The sequence below is a fragment of the Monopterus albus genome, unplaced genomic scaffold (assembly GCF_001952655.1).
Source record: "Monopterus albus unplaced genomic scaffold, M_albus_1.0 scaffold84.1, whole genome shotgun sequence".
In the NCBI taxonomy this organism is placed as follows: domain Eukaryota; kingdom Metazoa; phylum Chordata; class Actinopteri; order Synbranchiformes; family Synbranchidae; genus Monopterus; species Monopterus albus.
In genome coordinates this window covers 307,704-330,893 of record NW_018127964.1, presented here as the reverse complement: position 1 = coordinate 330,893, position 23,190 = coordinate 307,704, and the positions used below count along the sequence as shown (strand labels likewise).

Here is a 23,190-nt window from a genome sequence, read left to right as displayed (position 1 = left end):
CTCATGTACATATTCAAACAGATTTGATGCTCAGTACCTGTTGAGTATGATGAGCACTACAGAGCTGTCTGGCCTGATGAAAGCAGAGTATTCCAGGTGTGTTTCTCCACAGGCAGACACACCCACTCTCTGAGACCCCTCCCACAGGAACTTGCTGTGTGAAAAGGTGATTTGTGTTGGTCGCCTTTTCACTGCCATTCAGTGTGAACAAAGGTTATATAAGCCCCACAACAGACCATCTACTACCTGAAGTGAGCCATGCTATAGAAAGTTGGCTGCTTGTAGAAGATGTCATGCTTTGCATCCACAATAATAGGGCTGTCCACAAAGTTTTTGACCCAGTTTGGCCCACCAGTCTGGTCCAGGGCCAGGTTCCAGTCAGTCCAGCCTACCACATAATGATTTAAGTCCTGCCATGGAGAAAACACCCACTGGTTAGTATCTAGTCTGTGCTGTGTGATTTTGTTTAATCCACTGGAGTGGTGCCTGCTGTTGTGATTAAATGACACAAGGACAACACATCTACATAAACAAATCCATTGTGATTCTCAGGATGTCTGGGGTCTAAATGTACCCATGAAAAACACTGTAGATAGAGTGGAGAGTGGGGGAGAGTGAAGGCAGAAGAAACTTAACACCAGTTCCAGCTTGCTCTGGGGGCCTGCGGGCAGGTCCTGGAGAGCGAGTGCACCCAAGCGCAACTTGTAAACCTGCACTGCAGCATTGAGGCCGGTGACTCACTGTTCTATTACAACTCGCTGCTTGTCAAAACCTCACATCTGTCAGCAGATCTGACTGAACAAGAATCACACATAAGAAAAGATTATCTCACCTCTATAATGTCATGTGCATACTGTTCAGCTCTGTTCCAGCTCCCCAGCTTCACCCCTCTGTCTAGTGCGTTCCACCCAACGCAGGCCTCTGTGCCAAACAGGTAATAATCTGGGTACAGATGATGGGTGGTGCCCAGGCTTATCTCAGCTGGGACAAGACTGTCAAAGTACCAGTGGACTGCCACGCCATGAATGTACCTTCCTGCATGAACATCACTTAGAACCTGGAGGAACAAGAGAACAAAAGGCTTGAGTCAAACTTTGTTTCAAAGTCCATGCAAAAAGGGCACTATCAATCTAGTAAAGCTTCGTATGACAGTCAAACTGGTATAAAAATACATTCTTCAGTTATAGACTCACAGTGGAGTGGATAGTAGCTAACTACAGTTATTTTATACATCCCCCAAGCATCTACACACTTCTGCCTTACTTTATTGCTTCTTTCTTGTGTTGAACAGTTTTAAAACATAATATTCTTTTACTCATTTTCTTCTGTAATATGAATTTTATGCAACACCAGTGTAGCCTCGGTTATAATAAAGTTGACCGTGGCCTTTACCACTGTCTCTCTCTCTGTGGACTCACCACTTTAGCCCAGTGAGGCAGCAGTAGGCGGTTGTCATCCAGTATGAGGACGTGTGTGTGTGGGTATGATGAAGCGTGAAGGGCAGGGCCTAGGTCCAGAGCCACCCAGTCCCTCTGCTCCTCAGGAGTGAAGCCCAGAGCCTGGAAACTGCAGTGAGACAAATATACCTCTTAGTCTGCTGTGAAATTCTGAAGTTGTGATGGTGGTTAATATAGTTGCATATAAAATCAATGGTAAATTCGACTGAGGGGAGACCTGTAGTTTGTCATCTCTCCTGCAGAGGGCTCATTCCCTGTGGTCAAAGCCCAGAAGGTCAAGTTATATTTAGCATATTCCTCAAGGAACCTGAGAGGAAAGAGTCAAGCAACCATCTGAATAAATTTCCCTTACATCAAGCATTACCGACATGTGACATGCCATTAAGGTAAAGCGGCATATGTCACCTGATATAGTACTGAGCCCAGGATTTATGCACCTTGCCACCAGGCTTGCCTTTTAGGGAGCCCTTTCCTGTCAGTGCACCGTTAGTCTTCATCCAAGCGGGGGCGCTCCAGGCACTGGCCAGCAGAGACAGGGGATGAGGAGACAAGGCCTGAGCATGCTGCAGGAGAGGGATCTGAGAAGAAGGGAAGGAGGAGGAGGAGAGATGAGAGGGACACACTGATGGACAAGTGTGTGTGTATAAAAAAGAAAGAGAGAGACCTTCATATTGATGTCCTCAGGGAGAAGAGTAAAATTGTCCAGGTTGTAGTCTTCAGGTGTGTCAGCATAGGTGTACAGATGGGTGGAGAAGTCGCAGCTCGCCATGGGGACGCGCACCACACTGTAGCCGATACCTGCCAGAGACACAGCATCACAAACAACTAAGGATGGGTGATAATTCAATAGTGTCATTTAAAAACCTATAGAGAAAATATACTTTGATAATATATGCTGGAAACCTCCACAGTCCATTACGCAAACCCATGAATTAACACCTTGCATGACAACGATAATTTAGAGCTGTCAGTTGTGAAGACACATGGTGCCAAAACTAAGACAAATATAGTCTGCAGGCTATATTACTTGAAGAATTGTTATAAAGCTTGACTAAACCTCTAGTACTTGCATTAGGTCCTCCTATGTGGGTGTGGGGACTGCCAGGGGGGAATATTGATCATAAAATGTTTAGAATCAAAACAAAATGTTTATGTCCAAAATAATCATTCTGGTCAAGTTGTAATCAAATAAACTTTACTTTAACCCCTCTTCTTTAGCATTCATAAAATAAATCAATAAATGGTTAGTATCGCATTATTATTTTTCTAAGAATTACACTCACCAGCCACTTTATTAGGTACACCTGTACAATTGTATGCGGTTCAAGGCAACACTTCTGCCTTAACATCTGTGTTTATGAAGCTCAAAATGTTTCAGTTTTTGGTGAAATTGTTGTAAATGTGTAAATTCAATAATATGTTTATTATTAAGGTGGTGTTGTACTGGACTACATTATAGGTGCCCGGCCATAATAACAACTGGTGTGAGTGATGCCGGACAATGTGGATGCTTCACAGTACTCATTCCGAGGATGCTTGTATACCTGGGTATTCCTGAAAAGAACATTAACACCATGCTTTTCTGCAGCAGTACACTAGTCCTGAAGGCATTTTATTTTGATAACAGCTACCTGTGGAAACAGGTGGGCACATACTTTGGCCCATACAGTTTACCTTCACTGGAGAAGTACTGTCGTAGCAGCTGCTCCTGTGCACCAGAAGAAAGGGACATGATGTTAATGGCTGCCGCATCCGTCATAGCTCCACCAAATCCCTTGATCCTCTGGTATTTTTGGTAAGAAGTGATAGTCAACCTGAGGCCTGCAAGAGATGCACAAACAAAACAGATGCTCTGTACCTGTTCAAACACCACTGACAACCCAGCAAAAGTCCACATCACTCACCTTGCCCAGTGCTGTTCACCTGGATCTGACCCTGACCTGGCTCCAGTCTGCTGCCTGCCATGTTGCTCAGGTAGGAGGAGTACTGTCCCAGCGGAGGCAGGGTGACAGACCCAACACTGTCACAGTAGGTTGAATTACACTTACACACCACTGAGTCATGGCCAAAGCTTCTAGCCACACATTTACCACTTCCTGGGAGGGGACAACACACAAGCATGATTCTTCTATGTGACAGTGAACTGGTGAAGCACAGAAAAAGAAAGATTCAGACAACTGTAAGAGAATAAAGATAATCAGTGGTGGAAAGTAATTCAGTAATATTCCACCACATCCATTTAACCACTCTTGGTACTAGTCACCTTTCAATCAGATTACTAATATACACAGTATAATCACAATACTTTACCAAACCCTGTTGGGAAATTAACAGGCTAGTCTAATTCAAATGATAATAGTTAAATTCCATACTTATGAACATAAAATCGTCATACAAGGTAGTTAAAGTTTGCTCTAACTTTACCAGCCACAACATTAACGCGATAAACTCAATATTGCATCAATAATTATAATTCAATAATAAACATTACTACAATCTCTTTTGCTATTGGTACTTGAAATATATTGATGCTAATAGTTTTACAAGAGTAACTTTCCAATAACGTACGTATTTGTAACATTGTGGTATTTCGACTTTTACTTCAGTAAAGAATCTGTGTACGGTGTTACCTGCAGAGAGGGTCACGGCTGGGAGAAAGCCCAGGGCCATTAGCAAAAGCGATGGCAATAATGACGCCATTTTATCTGTAAACGAAGGAGATCCAGGTTAAGTTGAAATAAACGCGGGTTAAATCAGTATAAAGCAGCACTTCAACCGGTAACATACGAGTCAACAACCACCCAGCGGCTCTGTTCTTTTAGCTGACACACACATTTCGTTGTCACGTCATTCACAACACTTTACGGTCGATCGTCTCACCTCAGAGGACCCCGACAGAAACTCCAGCATGTCCTATACGTTTGAGGACACACTTAAACTTGTCCAATTTGCCATAACACAGTTTCCGAAGCAGGTTGTTTTAGCAATCCAGTGACACATTTGACAGTCATGTGACTTTGTAACATGTCACGTGAACAGGCGCAGTCCGTTACAGCGGTGTATGGACAAACATAGTCTGCGATTGATTTTTATGATCAGTTTTATGGTAGTATTAGTAACTGAGCTGGTTAAATAGATATGGCTTCGAGGAATATCTTAGTAACGTCATTAACAGCCTACTATAGACATTTTAATACATGGCTCCCTTTCTTGATTTATAGCGTTTTAATTGCAGTAGGAACGTAATTTAGTACATTTAATCAAGTAAAAGTTCCAAGTACTGTAGCTACTTTGAGTGTTTTCTTTTCATGCTACTTTACACTACTATTTCACTAGATTTCTGTGGAATATTGTAGTTTACTGCACTATATTACTTTACATGCACAGCATGTGAAATGTTTGTAAAATGTGCTTTAATTAAACGACCCAAGTATATACAAGCAGAGCCGAAATGATTATTTAATCAATCGGTAAGTCGATAGTTTAATAATAGTTAGTCATTTTCCATGCAGAAATACAGAAAATTTCATGGTTCCAGCTTCTTTGAGCTCTGGGTAATCGTGATGAGCATTTCTCATTATTTTCAGAAACAGTCGGATGACCAATTGAGAAAATAATCAGAAAATTAATCCATAAAACAAAACAGTAATCGCTAATACTGGCTATTATTAGATTATTACTCGTGCATTTATGTGTTACAGCATGAATGCACGAGTAATAATAAGATCCTTTATTGTCATTGTAACACATACAATGACATTTTAGAGTGACCTCCAGTCGGTAGAGTAATAGAAAAAAAACATAACATATGAAGTAAGACCTTATTAAAAAAGCCACTAGAAAAAAACAAAACAAAACAACAACAGACCTCTCGTGATAATCACTCACAAAAAGTTCTCTCCTGTGGATGGGAACTTGATACAGGAATTATTATTATTATTATTTTTAATAAAGCCGTTTTAATAACTACCAACAAACAGAGGCTATTTGTTCCACATTTTATTATCAAAGTAACACACATTCATCATAATTTAGGGATACACATTATGGATATGGATGTTTATGTATTTCTACAACACTGGTGCCTGTATGTGTGTTTACAATTTAAATTTCAGTGACTTCAGAGGAAGGCACAAATTCTTTCCAACATCCTTGGATTTCTATTGCTCAAAAAGATGATTTCTTTCTTCCCTTCCTCTGTTTGGCCTGTTTAGAAAAAAGAAAAAAAAAGGTCAGCAAAACAGCACCATGTACATGTTCTTAGCAAAACATTGCCATTATTATCAGTTACTCTGTGGATGCTGCAGCCAGTGGCGATCCATATAGTAGAGGCAACAGCTCTCAAACTCCTTCTCGCTGTAGTTAGACACCGACGCTGGGATGAACGGGTCCATGTAGTCAAACCCCCTCTGTTGATCAAAACAAGCCAGAAAGCATTAAAAAAAAACTGGAAATCAAACCTTTTGTCTTTGGGCGTGTTTAACAAAGAAACCCATCATCACTTTCAAGAGCATGTTCAGATATGCTACATGATCACAAACATGGTCATTCCCAAGGACCGTAGCTTACATTTGAAAAATACAAGTATGTATATTATATAGAAAGCAACACAGGCCCTGTTACTCTAATCAAATACAGATAAATATGTACAAAGAAATATATACTAAAAAGATAAGTTAAAGTCAAACCCACAATAGAAAGACAAATGATTCATGTGCAATTATACAACTGACAAATTCTATTTTGTGGAATGAATATTGTTATATGGCTCTACTTTGAGTTTTAGACTTGCCCAGCTAAGTGGAAGAGGTGGGTGAAAATGATAAATTTATCTAGTAAGAACTTGGTCTCATGACATGTCAATGTTAGATAAATACAGTTTAATACATAAAATTATAACGCACTGCAAGAACACACTGTTAACAGGTACAGCTTTTATGTGTATAAACTGAACAAAGCAGACAGGATGGGAACAGCACAGACACATTCAGGGATTCAATCTGTTCAAGTTTCTTCTCCTCTACTGTATAAAACAGCCCACTTATCAAAGAGAAAAGACCTCTGTGGACCAAGCGTGGAAATCATCCTTTGTCTGTTTCCTGGGAATAATACTAAATATCATAGACAAAAAAGAGAGATGTTCACCACAAAGCAGCAATAAAGCAGAACCATTATTCCTTGTGTGTATCACTTTACTTAATTCTGAAAAACAACTCCAGTCCCTGAGACCTGAGAATTGGAGTGGTGCTGTCTTGAGGCCAAGTCTGCCATTCCCTGATTAATGACCAAAGATAGTAAAGAGAAGGAACGACTAATCTGCTGTCAGAGCATGGGGGAAAGTGCTACAGATAATGAAGTAGAACAAAATGACTGCTGACCTCCCCCAGCAGCTCTTGAGGCAAGTAGACAGATTTTGGAGTGTAGAGAGAACCCGTCTGAGACAGAGCAGTGATGATGGCGCCACCAATCTGAGACAACAAAGTGAATGGTTAACGGGAAAAAACCCCCCCTGAAATATAACATCCTCATTAAACTGTGATGTATGCATTCACTCTGTTCCTCTCACCCAATCGTTCTGCATCAGTTTCCTCAGGTTATAAACCAGAGTGAGCTCCCCTGGATCCATCTGGTGATGAAGAGAAAGGGATGCACATCAGACTTCCTATCTGAAGAAAATTAAAGAAAAGCATGAAGACAAGTATGAGGCGTGACAGGAGTGTGAACATGTTTTCTCACAGCGCTCTTATCCTGCTTCATGATGGTAGATCTTCCCCACAGGGCATTGACACCATCCACTGCCACGGCCAGGTGGAAGTTTGACTCTGGCTGCCCGCTTTGCAGCCTCAGTTCTTTCATCACCGCTCCCACCACATCACTGCTGCACTTCACACGAGATATACCCTACAGTATAGAAAGCACAACCAAAACCTGATCACAATTTCTTATATAGAGAAAGCAAAAGGACTGACATAATAATAATAATACATAACACATCTGAGCCATGGTCAAGTGGCAGTACATGCAAAATTTCTTTCATTTTAACCCTGTAAACATCAAACTATTTTCTTCAGATTGTACAACTTAAACACTAGCAGTCAAATAACAAGTCAAATACAATATACCAGAGCTAATGTTTTCCTTATCTTACAGCAAATGGTATGCTAAACAATAACAGAGCAGGATTACTGAGTGCACAAAATGAGAAATGCATAGGCTGCACATAAATCAACTGCTCGTTTCTGCCTTTGCCAGTGTGCACCAAAAAATGCTGCGCTGATCCATCACTGAGCTCAGTTCATCAGCTGCTGATCACAACTAAGCACAAGCAATGTGAAAGATGAAACTTTAATGACCCCCGTGGGAAAATCGGTAGGGTAGAAAGAAACAACAAAATGAAATGAAAAGGTCTTGGAGGTGAGATAAACCACATTTCCACTGAGCACAAATGAACACCCAAAGGCACTGAGGGCAGGATATCCAGACTCATTTTTGCAGTGTGCGAGGACTCACCTGATCCACCAGCTGCCCTAGTGGACTCCCCTCTTCAGTGGATTCTCTCTTTGTCCACACATAACGCTGCTTTGTCTTTATCTGAAAGAGAAACGGTACAGTTTCACTGACTAGTTTTATATGGACTGATCTCTCATTTGGGTTCCTACACCAGGTTTCGAATGTTTTGCAGCCAATTGGTTACGGCACAGTATCTGGGCAGCAAACTGCATGCGCGATGTTGGCGGTTCGGATCTGGCCTCTAACATTTGTTGTATGTCTCTTCCCTGTTTCCTGCCTGCCTCTCCATAACCAACTTTGCAAAAAATAAATAAAGGTTATCTAGCCCAAAAAGAGAAACACTGTCAGATTACTTTATAATTTGACTCTTTACCTTATTACACATAAGACAGGGTTTTATATGGGTTGCATCACTCCAGCATCATGCTGTTATACTGCTACTGTGCTACACAGAAACACTGTGATTCTAAATTAAACTCTTTTCTTTTCACGGCTGTACATGTAGTTAGATTCAGGTGGTGTCATCAAACTGTTTAATTACTTTGTGTGCATAAGCATGTGACCTAACTGCTGTGAAGACAGTTAAGGCTCATTACTGCCTACACACTTGTTAATAATGTGACAAATTTTGCCTTAATTACACTATACATATTCATCTGACTAAGGTTCGTCATAAGGGCACACTATGTAAAAATGGTTACCTTTGAAAGAAACTGCTCACTGGTGATTCTGAAGTTGCGTAACCATTCTGCAGCTTGTAATGGTTGGTCAAAGCGAGAGCTGTTGTAAGATGAGGGCAGCAGCTCCTTACAGTTCTTCACCCAGAGGTGGGCTGTGTAACAACACACACACACACAAACACGATGTACAAGGGTAAGATTTTAAAACTTTCTGTACTTGTTTCTGTTACCATTCACCCACTTGCTACATGTCTCACCATCAGGAACGTGCAGCACCAGCCATCCCTGTGTATAACAGAAGTGGACTGTGTGACAAAGGGACATTGTCTTCCCAGTGCCCTTTGGCCCATCTAAACAACTTAATAAGGCCAACAATAGATTATATCAGGACCATTAACACAAGAAGACTGTGTTCTTTTTTTATGAATCTGAGTGAGACCAAGTGTTTTGAAGGATACAGAATAAATATCGCAGCGCAGGTTTGCTGAAGTCTGTTTTCTTCAGGTAGGAGATGACCTCCAGAGCTGGTTGTCTCACCATCATACATGCTTCATTAAATGTCTTCACCTAAAATTATATGTAAGGATTTATATCTATGCTAGATATTTTACTGTTTTAAACTAGTGAATAAGTTAACAACATACACCGTAGTCTGCATAAACACTCACACACAAACAAGAACCTACCCGCTGTTTAAAGCGCCAGGGAAGACCATGAGGAAACAGGGTGTTGATGTGTGCCGAGGGCAGAGTGTAATGCTGTCCGATATGTTTCTCTGTCTGACATCCCTGGAAAGAGACAGGCAGTGAGCTCACCAGCCAAACGTCATACAAATATAGAGACAACTGCTGCTACAAACACAAACTATACTGTTTGTTCACACTGTCTCTGAGCACTATGGTGAGGTTATTAGTTGTGCAAACACTGGTTAAGTCAGCTCTGCTTACTGGATCATTCTCCTGAGTTCTGAAAACTGAGAAAGGCTCAGGTTGTGACTCCACAGCCACAGCCTCCTGCTGCTGCGTACATCCACTGGTATGAAGGGACCTTACATGCGTTACCTGCAAAGGTTTCATTTTAAGATAAATAAAAACAGAACACATGGTGCTGCTGATATCAAAACATATAATTATCACATACATTCCTATCAAAATAATCAAACAATACCTTAAACTGAAGCTGAGCTCTCAGTACTCGCTTGCTTAATATTCCTTCACATGACTATTTTCCAAAAACTAAAATGACACAGTAATTTTATTTTGATATATAGTACATATGCCACACTTAGGAAAATACCTATTCAAGCTACTTTACTCGCGAACAGGTTTATTGGCAAACAGATAAATTAACCTACTTACACCAGTTAACACCACAAACATAAATTCCTACATTTCTGGCCTCATAGCTTTGTACACAAAGATGCTAAACCAGATTAAGAATATACAACTGCTGTTAATATGCTACCAGTGTTTTGTATCTGCATCTTCTAAAACATCACTTTAAACCTCCTGTTAATAGCGACATTACCGTTTGCCGTAGTCTGAAGGTCAATCTCTGAAGTGCCATGATCTGAAACGTTGAGGATGAAATTAATTAAAGTCATATTTCGGGGATCACAAACACCAAATAAGCCGATAATGCGTAAATACACATCGTTGTTCTATAACCTTGCACAAACAATAGCCAACAGCCGGCTGTGTTAGCAGGTAGCTAAAAACCCAATTCACAGGTAGCACTTGCATACGGTCCTATGTAATCACGTGAAGCCGTTTACCGTGAGTTTAGTTCATTATACGCTGAGTGAACGGGTAATGTCTACAAACGTCCAAAGTTTGGGTTAAGGAGAGAACAAACTCCAAAACTCCAGACGAAGTCAATGTGCCAGGTCTATTGTGGACATCGCCATAATGAAAAAAGACCAGGAAATGACGTAGCGGGAGCTCGATTCTGTTTAGCCAATCAGGACGAGCCAGGCGACAAGCCACCCAGTAAAATGGAGTTTGCCAGACTTTGACTCATTTCCCTGTAAAGATAATTAATGCAGGTCGACTTATGAGGTGTTTGGTAAATTAATTTGCTGTTTTAAAGCCAGGATTGGATTAACAACCGGCCAGTGAGGGCAGCTGCAGGGTTCTAGACCCCCCTGGGCTCTCAAAAGGCCCCAGGTTTGTGTACCACTTGATTATAATTTGATTAGTTTTATTTATCTTTTAATTGAAGGACAGGCACAGGCTCTATCCGTTTTAGCCTTTTATTAGGCCAAAATTTTGGCTTTTTGATTAAAGATTTATGCTGGATCAACATGTGCAAAGGTTTTCTTTCTTACGGTTGAATGTTTCTGGCATTGTGTCGTGTGTGATGTTTCAGAAAACCTGAGTCCAGCACCAGGAATCAGTGCTATGAAGTACTGGGTTGGCTTCTATATCTTGGTTAACAGGACACATAGGCTATAAACACAAAGGTGAGAAGTGAATGGATGGCAGGTTATAGGGGCAAAATCCTTTTATTTTCCCTCTGGGGCCCCAGATGCCCAAGGCCCTAACCCCAGGTTAAATATGTATCATTTTGGTGTGTGCCAATTTCTTAAACAACTTAAATGCCAAGGGCGTTAACATATGACAAATCCTGTATTACCAGTTTGTCCCGAAGCTCTGTGGTGCAGAAGGATCCCAGTCCTAGTTTTAAAAACCAATTTTAGGGGACATTGTCCTTACGTAGTGCATAGTCTTAAATAAAATTGTGTTTTTCATTTTAACTAGGCCTAATTACTCTCAGACATATTGTATATAAAGAAAACCACCAGCAGATAGTACTGTTTGTTTACTATAGGTACAATTCTTGTTCTCTTATTGGGAAATGTGGAGATTAGAGGTGTGCAAAGCACAATGCAGGCACAAGACTAATAGGGGGTGAATATCTTTGTTCCAGGTCCCTACTGTTAATCAGACCCTGCATAGACCTGTAAACAACAAGAGTGTTACTGCTTTGCTACTAAATAACACAATAAGTAACGACATTATTTTTATATTATTATGATTGATGTTTTTATTATTATTTATTTTATTTTTATGTTTATCCTAAAACATATTATGGGGTTGGGGGACAAGAGAGACTGTTGGCGGGGCCTCCTATAAGGGCCCACAGGCAGGATGTAAATAGTTTGTGATTTTGGCGGGGTGCTCTGTGTGTCTGTTGTTCTGTTGTTGCTGTGTGGTTGTGAGAGGGGAAAAAAATAAAAAAAGAGGGAAAGACAAGCTTTGTTGTCTGGCTCCTTCTTCCATCTACAGTAGCTGATGTTACACTGCTGCTGGGTCAATCCCTTTGCATGCTGGCTTATGATATTGAGAGCCTAGGTCTGCGTGCCTACACTTCCATGCCACCTGCCATCCAGGGTGAGTGAGATCAATTTGTCCAGGACCTTATTCCCCACAAGCTTAAACTGCACATGCAGGTGGCCCACCCCAGAATAGTGAGTTAAGCCCTGGAGCTTGTGGTGGAGTAGAAGACTGCTGCTGGTGCACTGAGGTGGTGATCCGTGCCTCGGCCTTGGCCACGGCAGGGGCAGCCAGCCAAGGACCAGCATGGAGGATACCTCCGGCAGGGAAACCACACCATCACCACCATGTCAGCCCAGTGAGCCACTGATTGACACTAAACAGGATGCTATCGCTGTGGAGAGCCAGGCCACTTCACCTGCCACTGACCAGTACATGTACCAAAAGGCTTAGCATCGCAAGCCCTGTTAAACTAGTACAGGGTCATGCCAGGAGGGAACCGTTAACCCTGGAGGACTCATCCATCCTCATTACAGCGCAGCTAAAGCTTGTCTGTTTCGGCTGGGCACATGGACTATATGTAGACTGTGAGCTGGATGGCACATGGTGCTGGACCCTGGGTCACACAGGGCCCACTATCTCTCTAGTCCGGTCGGGGATGCTGCCGGAGCTGTCTGGCCCAAGGCCGTGGGGTTGGAGGATGGCACTCTGTGGGGTACTGGGGACAGTTAACCTGCCAGGTAGGGGCTGTGTGGTGTTGGGGCCAGGAGAGACTGTTGGTGGGGCCTCCCATACTGCCCCAAGAGCAGAATATAAATTGTTCGGGGTTTTGTGTGTGTGTCTGTTGTTGCTGTGTGGTTGCATAAAAGAGGAAAAGACAAGCATTGTTCTCCAGCTCCTTCTTCCAGCTAGCTGACATTACAATATTTTTTAAATAGTCCTATATTATAAGTAAGCCTATGAATTGTTTTGTGTGTGTTTTTTTTAGATTTATGACATATATATAACAGGAGTATAATATTTTGTGTTTATTCTACTGCAGGAGAAGGTCAAAAACACTGCTTGTTGTTTTGGATTAATATTTTGTGTAACTGATGCATGATAAACAGCTCTCACGTCTTAACTTTTGAATAAGTAACCGGCATATTCTGCCTTTCTTTCCTCTCTCGCCACTGTGAACTATTACTTTACGTGATGCAACTTTTGAACCGCCTCCTATCAGCAACCTACTTCAGCCAAGTCGTCGCCATTTTATTAAGCGACCAAATAGCCCTCCCCGATCTCCTGTTATGAAGCGCATAAAGATCCTGTGATGTATTAACCGTTTTATCTCCTCCTTTGGCCACATGAAAATGGCCACGCAATTGCATTCCCGCATATCCACCGACCAGCCCCTCTGCTCTCAGCCTGTAGCCCGGCGCGCAAACACTGTCGTAGCCTTCAGCCCGTCGCCTGACACGTTAACAGCCTGTACGCAGACGACACCACAATCTGAGCCATTACCACAGGCGGGAGCGATGTAACTTTGCCCGAGAGGAGTGGGCAAAATAATAAGTGTAACCAGTCCGCCACCTAGCTGCGGAGACGCGCCAACAGAGATCTGTCGACTGTATGATTATGAAAACACCCGCGCCAATGTTGTTGCACAGTAGGCTCCGCGCTCTGATGGGACTGAAACTCGGTTTTAGGAGGTGTTTTAACCTCCGATGGCCTTAGTTATGTAATCAAAGCAGCATCTAATGCACCAAAAGCTGTGGATTGTTGTTGGTGCGAAGGGGAGAGCAGGACAGCAGCATCTTAACCTCTTGCTCAAACGCAGTTGGCTCTGGGACGCGTTGTCGGGTAAGTAGCCTACGTAGCTTTATAACAGATTGTCATGGCAGTCTGCATTAATGTGTGCAGGCCTGTCATCACCAGCGAGCTCAAAGCATAGTAGGTTATAGAGAATTTCCTGCATCCGCTTTGCGCTAATTTTATCCCTTGTTGCTGAGTGTGTTTCCCTCTGTTCTCCGAGCATGGCGATATTTCTTATTTCAATGTTGCTGACACAAGCAGAAGGGCTGGCAGAGGACAGATAGAAGAGAAAAAGGTGGCTGGGGACTAATCCACCTCACAAACACCACCAGCAAGCATATTTTGATGCTACGCATACGCGCCACTTCCATGTTGAGTTTCAGCGCGCAGCTGTATGTTTAGGACGCTTAAATGTGCGATTTATTTCATTATGGAGATAGGAGTGACGACAACAACAACACGTGCATGTGTGTATCATTTGTAAGTGCGACAGCATCAGGCGGATAGTGATTTTTAGAGATGCGCAAAGTCATTATGTGGAAGGAAGCTCCTGTTGACGTCCTCAGTAAACCAGTGATAGGTCGCTCGGTGCGGTAACACCCCCACTGCCCTTACTGTATCTAAATTACAGTAGCAACATCAGTTAGCCTACGCAGCTGCGACCTGGGTACACGATGTACGACAAACACACTTCTAATACACAATCTCAGGGAAGGCGTGTGTGTGTGTGTGTGTGTGTGTGTGTGTGGTGGAGGGAGACTCACGTGTGAAACTTCCCCGTATATGTGAAGTAAGGCTGCACTTACTGTGTGAGAGAGACTTCATGGTTCAGTGTTTTTGAGATGCCATCACGGCACCCTCATTTCCAGCTGGGCTGCTGTTGTCAGGCAGACCATAATAGTGTTGTACTTACTGATGATAACGCCGTCATGGGATGGCGATGATGGCTGGAAATATGTTGGGCCATTATCATGATTTAGCCGCTACCTCAGCGCAGCCGAGGGATCACACCGACTTCAATGTCAAGCCCACCTATCATCCTGCCACTGGAAATAGCTTCTGGTCCAGTCTTAGAGAGCTCTGGAGAGTGTAAAAAGCTATTGGCATGTAGTTTAAACGATGGTGAATGGGTTTGCCCTTTTAAGTTTGAAAACCTGCCACTCTTATTCACACCATGCCACACTTTACAGAACAAGACTATGACTCAAGCCTCTCCTACTGCCTGTCTGCTTTTCAGTTTGCTCTGCTTCATATGGGTCAGGCTTCTGGTGTACAAGTTCTAACAAAAGTAACTGCTGACATTTAGGAAGATCGCTGCCCAGTAGGCTCATTTTATTTCATTGTAAGGAGGTTTGGCCTTGGAAATGCATTTCCAGGACCGTTACATAACAGGAGTTACTGGAACATATGCTGATTTGAGCTCAGTATGATTCAAGGAAAGGTTTTGGGTGTGGAGGGACCAAGAGGCAGCAGAGATAGCCCACTGAGCTCTTAAATGAAAACATTATCAGAGATGCTCTCTTAAGTTTAAGGGGGCAGAGACAGATGAGCTATTTCATAAGAGGCTCTCAGGAGAGAGCTGCAAGAATGCTCAGCAGGGTGGGCTTTATTAGAAAATGGATGAGTCTCTCCTTAATGAGAGGGTATAATGAAGGAAGCATGACAAAGATGCTGCTTCCCCTCGGTACGTAAAAACCGGGCTGAACAGCGTGAGTGAGAGTGAAAGTTTTTCTAGTGAGGCAACTGTTATTTTAGGGTGTGTTACTTCTCTGTAATGTCACATTACAAGTCCATTTACAATGGGGTCAATGAAAAGCGTACTTGAGTTAAAGGAAGCAATGGGAGGAGGAGGAATTTTCACTCCTTTCCAAAAATAAGTTTTACCCTTTCCTACTGATTTATGTTACCACTACTGAAAGGGGAGGAGGGGAACGGTCAGACGGTGAATGGAAGGATTTAGGTTGTAGAGGAGGATAAGAATGAAGTAGAGGCGGAAATATGGTTCTGATTAACATGGATACTGTGTATGAGTTTGAGCATTTTACTGTGTGGTCTACAGAGAGAGAAAAAGAGAGCGAGTGGATGGGACTAATAGAGAATGCATGCAAAAGCCTTCTGCCAAACGTGTAAAGGGGAGTTTCGGAGAAAAGAAAGTACAGCAGAGGGAAGGGTGGGAGGAGAAGTGCTTGTGGGAGTAGCTGAGAACAGAAGGCGCAAAGATAGTGGGGAGAGGAGGGGAGGAGACTGGATCAAGTGTTTGAATGAGTCAGGGGCTGATTGATACACTGATTTGGGACGAGGGTTAGAACTTAAGTAAAAGTGTAGCGTGTTTGCTGTCTCTCAGAGCTGCTATTATTTACAGATTGTTTGAGAAAACTAGCTGAGGCTGTTTCTGAAGAATGTGAGTAGGTCTTTCTTCCAGCCTGTGCCGACATTCTGGGAATCGGCTGCCTTGATTGGCCCCTGGGTTTTCTGTATGATGAGATCATCTCAGTGGACACAGACTTCAGCACCTCTCTACAGCTGCCTGCAGGAAGGGGACTTCCCCTCAATTCCTGTACTGCTGATGTTCAGCATCTGAGCTCACTGAAATGACTAATCACTGCTCTCTCTCCATCTTTCTCTTTCTCTCTCTCTTTTCATTCCGTTTCTTTCTGCCTCAAACATACTCCCTCTCAGTTCAGGCCTAAAAAAGAAGAGAGAAACCTTCGCTGGATGCCCAGCAGTGCTTGGACTGTTACAGGATAGCCTTTTGTAAACCTCCTGCCCTACACCTGCATTCTGCTCTTCACCCTTGACCCCACCAACCCCTCTGGTGTCATTTTAAAGTGACATACTGGGAACCCCACAGTATTCTACTTCTCCCCCCTGACTTCTCTGATGGATCAGAGAGTGAAGGGGGGAACCCCTCCAGCCACAAACTCCGCTCTGGACCCCACCTCTGCACCTGGAGACACCGAGCACGCCCAAGTGGAAGACAAAAAGGGAAGAGGTGAGGGGGAGAATGGAGACATAGAGAAAAAGGGGGAGGAGAAAAGAGGAGCAGGGAAGAAGAGAGAGGGAGACAAAGGGGCAGTGCTGGAGTTGCTCATCGAGGGGCGATGTGGAAGCGCAGGGCAGCAGCAGCTTCAGATCTCTGGCAGGGAGGCCAGCTGCCCGGAGGGAAATGTACGACTCCGGATTGGACTCCAGGCCAAACGCACCAAGAAGCCGCCCAAGAGCTTGGAGAGCTATGTCTGCAAGCCCACCATCAGGACTTATCAGAGACAGGGCAGGGGGGCACTGTTGAGGGGCGATGGTGAAGGAGGAGCGGGCCAGCAGAGTAAAACCAGCTCCGCTCCAGAAGAAACAACCAGAGAGCAACGCTCAGGCTTGGAGGCTGTCCAGACCACATGCAAACAAACTGCATCCTCTGCTTCCTCACTGCTTGCATCATCATCATCAACACCATCGCAGTCACTGTCGACATCTCCAACATTTACCACGGCTCCCTCAGTCCCTGCCATAACCAGCCAGGGGACAAAGTCTACCAAGCAGGTGAGTTAAGGACAAGAGCAGTTTGCCTCACACACACACACACACACACAGAGATTCCCATTTGTCAGCTGCCAATATTAAACCTACTCTTTGAGAAATCTAAGGGTCACAGTGACTGTGGATATTCATACATTATTAATAGCACATACTGTTTTGGTTTTGGTTCTAGTTAACCACCAGAGAGGCTTATACGAAGCTGAACAGGCCATCTATATGCTTAGTTGTAATAAGGTCAAACTAACTATTGTCTCATTACTGAAACCTAAGCAGCGCATTTAAATAAACAGACCTATAAATAGGACAGCAGCACGGCAACCACTTGGAGCTGTTACAGACATTGGTCCATCAGTCCTTATGACGATCACCCAAGGGGAAGCTTATTGCTTTAGCTGCACAAACGCCACTCAAGCTGCAGCATACCAGAATTACAGGACAAGTACGAAATGTCAAGCCTTCTCATCTGTATTAGTGGCAATTTATAGCTACCAATAGCACAGCTTTCTCTCTCGCTTTCCATTTCTGCCAGGCCCTCTATATCTGTCCCTCTATTCTATTTTTACATCTTCCTCTTCTCTACCTGCTCCCATTTATCTTTCACTCCCCCTCTGTCCCTGTCCCACTCCCCTTCTCTCTGTTTCTCTGCCTTTGTGTTTCTCCTTTCTGTGTCAACCCCATTCCTGTTTCCATCACCTCACACTCTCCTTCTCCTCAGTATGCTCTCTTTTCTCTGCGTGATTGAGTCATTTTGTCCTCACTCTCTCTTTTAATTGGCAGACAAAAACAAAAGCATTTCAGTTAGTGTGTCTTCCTCATTGTTCTTCACTGTTGTCTAATGGATGTCACAGCTGTCTATGACAGACATTGTGTGTTTGCGTTTCCCAGGTTGCTATCAAACTGGCCGATAAGACAGAGGTGAATTCAAATGGCTCATCGGAGAGAGTGAAGAGAGAGAAGCTTCCTAGTGTCAATGGTCAGCCTGTCCCAGCAGGACACAAACCCTGCTCACCCACAACAGACCAGACAGCTTCAACTGCTCCTTCCACTCCAAGCGTTCAGATACTCTCTGTATCGGAGAACAGGAATGAAGAAAGCGCCTCCAAGAAACATAATGGTATGGTCCAGACAACAAGACAGAAGGGACTGTCGAATTGGAAAGGCTCTACTGGCATCCTAGGCACTTCCACCTCATCGAAAATCAAAGCTGGAAAACACAGCGGTTCCTCCTGTTCTTCTTCCACGGACTCTTCAACAAGACCTCCAGTACCTACCGGCTCCCTTAAAGAACTTAAGAGTAGGCCAGACTCTCCTTCCTCGCCCTCAGTCAGCCCTAAACTACAGCCCCCCTCCACTGTGGATCTCTCCTCCACCCAGTCACAAGACCAAGACCCCTTTCTGCAGCCCTCACTAGAGAAAAAGAGAGACAAAGAGAGGAAAGTGAAGAAAGAGAAACGGAAAGACAAAAATTCAAAGTCAGAGAGACTGGAATCTGAAAGAGCAAAGAGGGAGAACAGAAAGGTGGAAGGAAAAAAGAAGAAAAAGGAGAAAGGGAAGGATGGAAAGTCAAGGCATAGTAAAGAAAAGGACGAACGACATAGGATCGATGATACGTGGAGGGATGAACTAAAGACTGAAAGAGGAAGGGCTGAGAAAAAGAAGAATAAAGTTAGCCCCGACAGACAACAGACAGAGGATAATAATGCAAAATGTGGGGAAACAGCTGATAGTGTTAAACTAGATAAAACCAGCAAAACAGTAAACCCAGGCAGACCAGAAGAGAAAGACCAGGCAGATGACAGTTGCAAGCTAGTTAAACAATCCGATCCAGCAACAACAACAACAGGTGACACCAGTAAATCAAAAGAACAAGACATCTCAAGACATTCAGCTGTGCCTCTGAGCCACCCCTCTTCTTCTGCCCCTCCCTCTTTGCCCACTCCTTCTGCCCGTGCCCCTGTTTCTCCCTCTTCTTCCCCCCAAGAGCAGGACAGCCGGCCGCTCAAGAAACGTAAAACCAGAAGGCCCAGCTGGACCAAGCTGGTTCACCGGGCTCAGAGGGCAGAGAGTCAGGAAGCCCCTTCAGATTCTCAGCATAATCCTTTACTAAATTTCTCCCACAATCCCAAGGCAGCCATTCCTGCCAAGGTCACTGTTCAGCAGAGAGATGAGTCACACCCAGCTGCTCCTGGCTTCTTAAGCAGCAGCTCCCCCCCTCAATCTTCCACAACAAAACCTGCATCCCCAAAGCAGAGTCACCCCACATCAGACCTTAGCCCCTCTGCATCCAGATCCTGCCCCATAACACCTGCCCGGAAAAGAGGCCGGCCTAAATCCCACAGCTCTAGTATAGATGAACCTCCCCCTCGGCTTTCTCCAAACACTATGCCGACTGAGGTGCCTCCTTTAGGGTGTGACGGAGTTCAGAAAGCCCCTGTGCTGGAGCCAAGTCCAGTACTGCAGTGTGCTGCTCGGTCGAAATCCAGCCCCAAGAAGCGTGGCCGTCCTCCCAAACGACCCCTCCCCGAAGACCAGAGCGGAGGTGCACTGAATCACACTGATGCTACAGACAGGAGTAAAGATTTTCATCCTCCTGAGAAGGGGAACAGGCAACTAAAGATCAGGAAGCTGATTAATGAGATGAAGAAAAGAAAGAGGAGGAGACTTCACAAGGTAATGCTGTCTGGGTATGTAGGAAAGGACGCAAGGGGAGGAGCGGCAGCAGATGGTGAGACTTGTCTGAGAATGTGTAAATCGATAGAGGCTACAACATTACACACTCTCTCAGCTCTGTCCTCCTCGTTTGGGAGTAAGCTGGGCCCTCAGATTAATGTGAGCAAGAGAGGGACCATCTACATGGGCAAGAGGCGAGGACGCAAGCCTAAAGCCCAAACGGCTAACGTAAATTCAAACTTCCAGAGCTCCACTCAGCCCTCCCTGTTCACCAGTCCCTCTGAAACGTCTCTCTTCTCATCAAACCAACCACAGCCTCCACCCTCTCACCCGTTTCTCTCCCCATCTCTTACCCACTCCAGTGGGGCCCAGAGTCCTTACAGTGAGGGCAGCCTCACAGAGCCAGCATCTTCCCTACTTTTTCCTCACCCCTTCTCCCTCCCTTCCCCATCATCATCCTGTACCTCCCCACGTCCTCCCTCCTCCTCATCCCTCTCTCCGTTTGTGAAGAGGAGTTGCCCGTGTCAGGGAAGGCATCACTTCCCTTTTCACCAGTCTTCATGTAAGCTCTCCTGTCCTGCCCCCCCACTGCATCACACCCCCGGCTCTCCTGGCCACCTGAAGGAGGCCACCCCCTCCCCCAGAAGTGAGTCACACAGTGAAGAGACGCTGCCTAGTGACAGCGGAATTGGAACGGACAACAACAGTGTTTCTGAGCGTGGGGAGATGAGGGGAGTTCGAGGCATGCTCAGGTTGGGTCAGGGGTCAGGACTGATGCTCGGGGGTCAAAGACACCCCTCCTCTCTTGTGGACCATCCCTCTCCTGTCTCCTCACCCCTCTCTCACATGCCCAGACACACAAACCCCATCAGCAGCTCAGCCAGTGTGGAGCGCCACAGAGACAGACACCGGCACAAGCGGAGGGATTACAACTGTTCCTCCTCCTGTACTTGCTTGTGCCCCTGCCCAGGACACAATAAGTGCACTCATTCAGACTATTATTCTTGCCTTGGGCACAATGCACTGAAGAGACAGAAAAATAAACATAAAAAGAAGCACCAGCAGCTGCACATGCAAGATCCAGAGTTTCTGGCTGATCTAGAAGATCTGATTGGTCAATTCAGCGAGGTCCATATTGGGCGGAGAAGTTGGGTGAGGACAGGACTGGGACAGAGCTTTGATGGCGGGAGTGGGAATGCTGCAGGAGGAAGGCGCCATCACTCCACATCCCATTCTCTTCGTTCCAATATCTTCAGGATCAATCTGAATGGCTTCTACTCACCTCACCCTTCGTCTTATCCCGCTAACCCCTCCTTCTCCCCCCAGCCTTACTACCCCTGCCAACCAGTGCATTGTAACAGGAAGCCAGACCGCAGGCAGTGTGGTTGCCCATCAAAGTTCCAGGAGACTATTGAAAACATGGGCTTTTACAACAGCTATCCCCCAGCCACAACAGTTTACCACCACCTACCCAGCTCCTACCCGCTTCCAACTCCTCACCCATACACCCCCCATCAGCCCCACCATGCCCACTTCCTCCTCAACCCTGCCAGATTCCACAGGCGTAGGAGCAGGTTGCTGAGGGAGGGAGCTTTAGGAGGAGAGGTTGAGGGAGATATAGCAGGTACCAGTGGAGGAGGCCCACATCTCGGCTCAGGCTTAACATCTGGCCTCTCCTGTGGCTGTGGGAGGAGTGAACACAAACACAAACATAAACATCGTCATCGGCACTGCGAGCGAGACCTGGATGATGAGGAGGAGTTACATGAGGACGAAGGGGAAGACACTATGGAGAGAGAGGCCTTGACTAGTTCAAAGTCAAAGTCAGGGTTAATTCTGGGCCAAGGAGAAGGAGGAAGGAAAGGGGCAAAAGGAATAGGGAGCATGCGGTCAAAAGAATCACCTTGGTTATGTGAGAACGGTAACGATTCTTTTTCTTCTGCTGCTGCCGCCACATCCTCAGCAGAGAGGTACAAACACACATCTCTCACCTCACTAGGGCTGGGTTCCTCCCACCTGTCTTCATTTGGTGGAGGTTGGGGTGGCCTGGGCCAGAGCTGGATGAAATATGGGAGCTTAGGAGGAACAGGTTTTGGAAACTCCAACCCCAGCTGGAGAGGTTTTACAGGAGAGCAATGTACAGGCCAATTGGCTGCATCAGAGGGAGAGGACGAAGATGCTGAGGATGTGCAAGAGTCACAACTGTACAGGGCATCCCCGTCTCCAACACACACCAACCTATTCACATCCGCTGCCATGGCAACAGGGGGAAGGGGTCTTAGAAGTGAACTGACCAGTAGGAATCCAGGAAGTGGAAACAGGTCATGGAGGATAGATGAGCCGGCTTGGACAGAGAGGCGCGAAGCAGGTGAGGGTGCATGAATGATTTGATTAATAAATGTGTGACGGAATTGATCATTGGCATCTCTGTGCTTCTGGTTAATCTTCCACTTCCCCTCTGTGAACCTGCCAACATAAGTATGAGGCTTTGTTAGCATTAGTGCTAAAATTGGTGCACAAAGGAATGTTTCCTTTTCACTGTGTGGAAACTGTTGATAAATGCTGCAAAAATGAAAACATGGCTGCTTGAGTTGTGTGACTGCACAGTCTGATGTTATCTCATCTGCATAAATATGTAGAAATTTGACCATAATCTAGATAATATGTGAAATCTAACATCAACTGTGCCTACTTAAATACAACAATGGCAACCAAATCATGACAGCTAGCTGAGTGAATAGGTTTTATGCCAAAAAAACTCTTTCTACTTGCTCAGTATGACAGATTTTTGTATTTACACAATGTGGAGATGAGACTGTGGCACCAAGAGTTTTCTTAATATAGTGACAGCATTGCTTTTTCTCAGGTGTTGTTGAGCCAAACATCAAAGCTTGGAGGGTGTTTGAGAGGAAATCAGACTCCGTTCTTTTTATAGCCAATTTCAGTATGTGCAGGGAACGTGCCTGACACACACACACACACACACACACACACACACACACACACACAAACACAAACCACTCAGCAACCACTCTCTGCTGGAATCTTTAAAAAGTGTTATAGCAGGAGGGAAGCATCTTGATGGGAATCTGCCAGAAAATCTTTGAAATCTTCCCTGTCTGCAGTGAACCACATGCTGTTGCAGCCTGGGGCTACCCAGTGAATACAGTCATTAGTTAACCACCAGATTGGCTATTTAAAGCCCGACCTATCCCTCACTGCTGGCCAACAGGGCCTATTTGACTTGGAAAAATCCAATAAGGAAAGAGT

At 44.7% G+C, this 23,190-nt stretch overlaps 3 protein-coding genes across 8 annotated transcripts in view; 1 reads left to right on the top strand and 2 right to left on the bottom strand.

Annotated features, from left to right (window-relative positions):
• Positions 1-29: 29 nt before the first annotated feature.
• Positions 30-4,505, bottom strand: gba1 (glucosylceramidase beta 1). Its single transcript, XM_020607184.1, has 11 exons — positions 4,338-4,505; positions 4,088-4,162; positions 3,362-3,553; positions 3,132-3,278; positions 2,122-2,255; positions 1,863-2,035; positions 1,675-1,764; positions 1,419-1,566; positions 833-1,057; positions 247-410; positions 30-154 (listed from the first exon to the last, which is right to left on the bottom strand). Exons 2-11 carry the CDS (start codon positions 4,155-4,157, stop codon positions 31-33), a joined length of 1,467 nt encoding a protein of 488 aa, XP_020462840.1. The 5' UTR covers positions 4,158-4,162; positions 4,338-4,505; the 3' UTR covers position 30.
• Positions 4,506-5,420: 915 nt separating this feature from the next.
• On the bottom strand, positions 5,421-10,579 carry dap3 (death associated protein 3). Its single transcript, XM_020607164.1, has 13 exons — positions 10,422-10,579; positions 10,175-10,216; positions 9,595-9,708; positions 9,334-9,435; positions 9,106-9,214; positions 8,905-8,997; positions 8,669-8,799; positions 7,968-8,048; positions 7,194-7,358; positions 7,024-7,083; positions 6,836-6,925; positions 5,749-5,866; positions 5,421-5,663 (listed from the first exon to the last, which is right to left on the bottom strand). The coding sequence occupies exons 2-13, from the start codon at positions 10,211-10,213 to the stop codon at positions 5,578-5,580; spliced, it is 1,188 nt and encodes a 395-aa protein (XP_020462820.1). The 5' UTR covers positions 10,214-10,216; positions 10,422-10,579; the 3' UTR covers positions 5,421-5,577.
• A 121-nt stretch (positions 10,580-10,700) lies between these two features.
• The window catches only part of LOC109964099 (histone-lysine N-methyltransferase ASH1L), an 18,794-nt gene continuing 6,304 nt past the window's right edge, over positions 10,701-23,190 (top strand). For 2 of the 6 annotated variants that reach the window (XR_002275472.1, XM_020607162.1), the window contains exons 1-3: positions 13,108-13,764; positions 16,396-17,253; positions 18,136-22,288. Coding sequence is in view for 5 of the 6 variants with exons in the window: in XM_020607162.1 (XP_020462818.1) it covers positions 16,597-17,253; positions 18,136-22,288 (4,810 nt within the window). In the remaining variant the exon portion in view is untranslated. Of the gene's footprint in view, positions 10,813-13,105; positions 13,765-16,395; positions 17,254-18,135; positions 22,289-23,190 lie in introns of those variants that run through there. The other 4 variants (XM_020607160.1, XM_020607163.1, XM_020607161.1 and 1 more) reach the window with 4 other exon arrangements.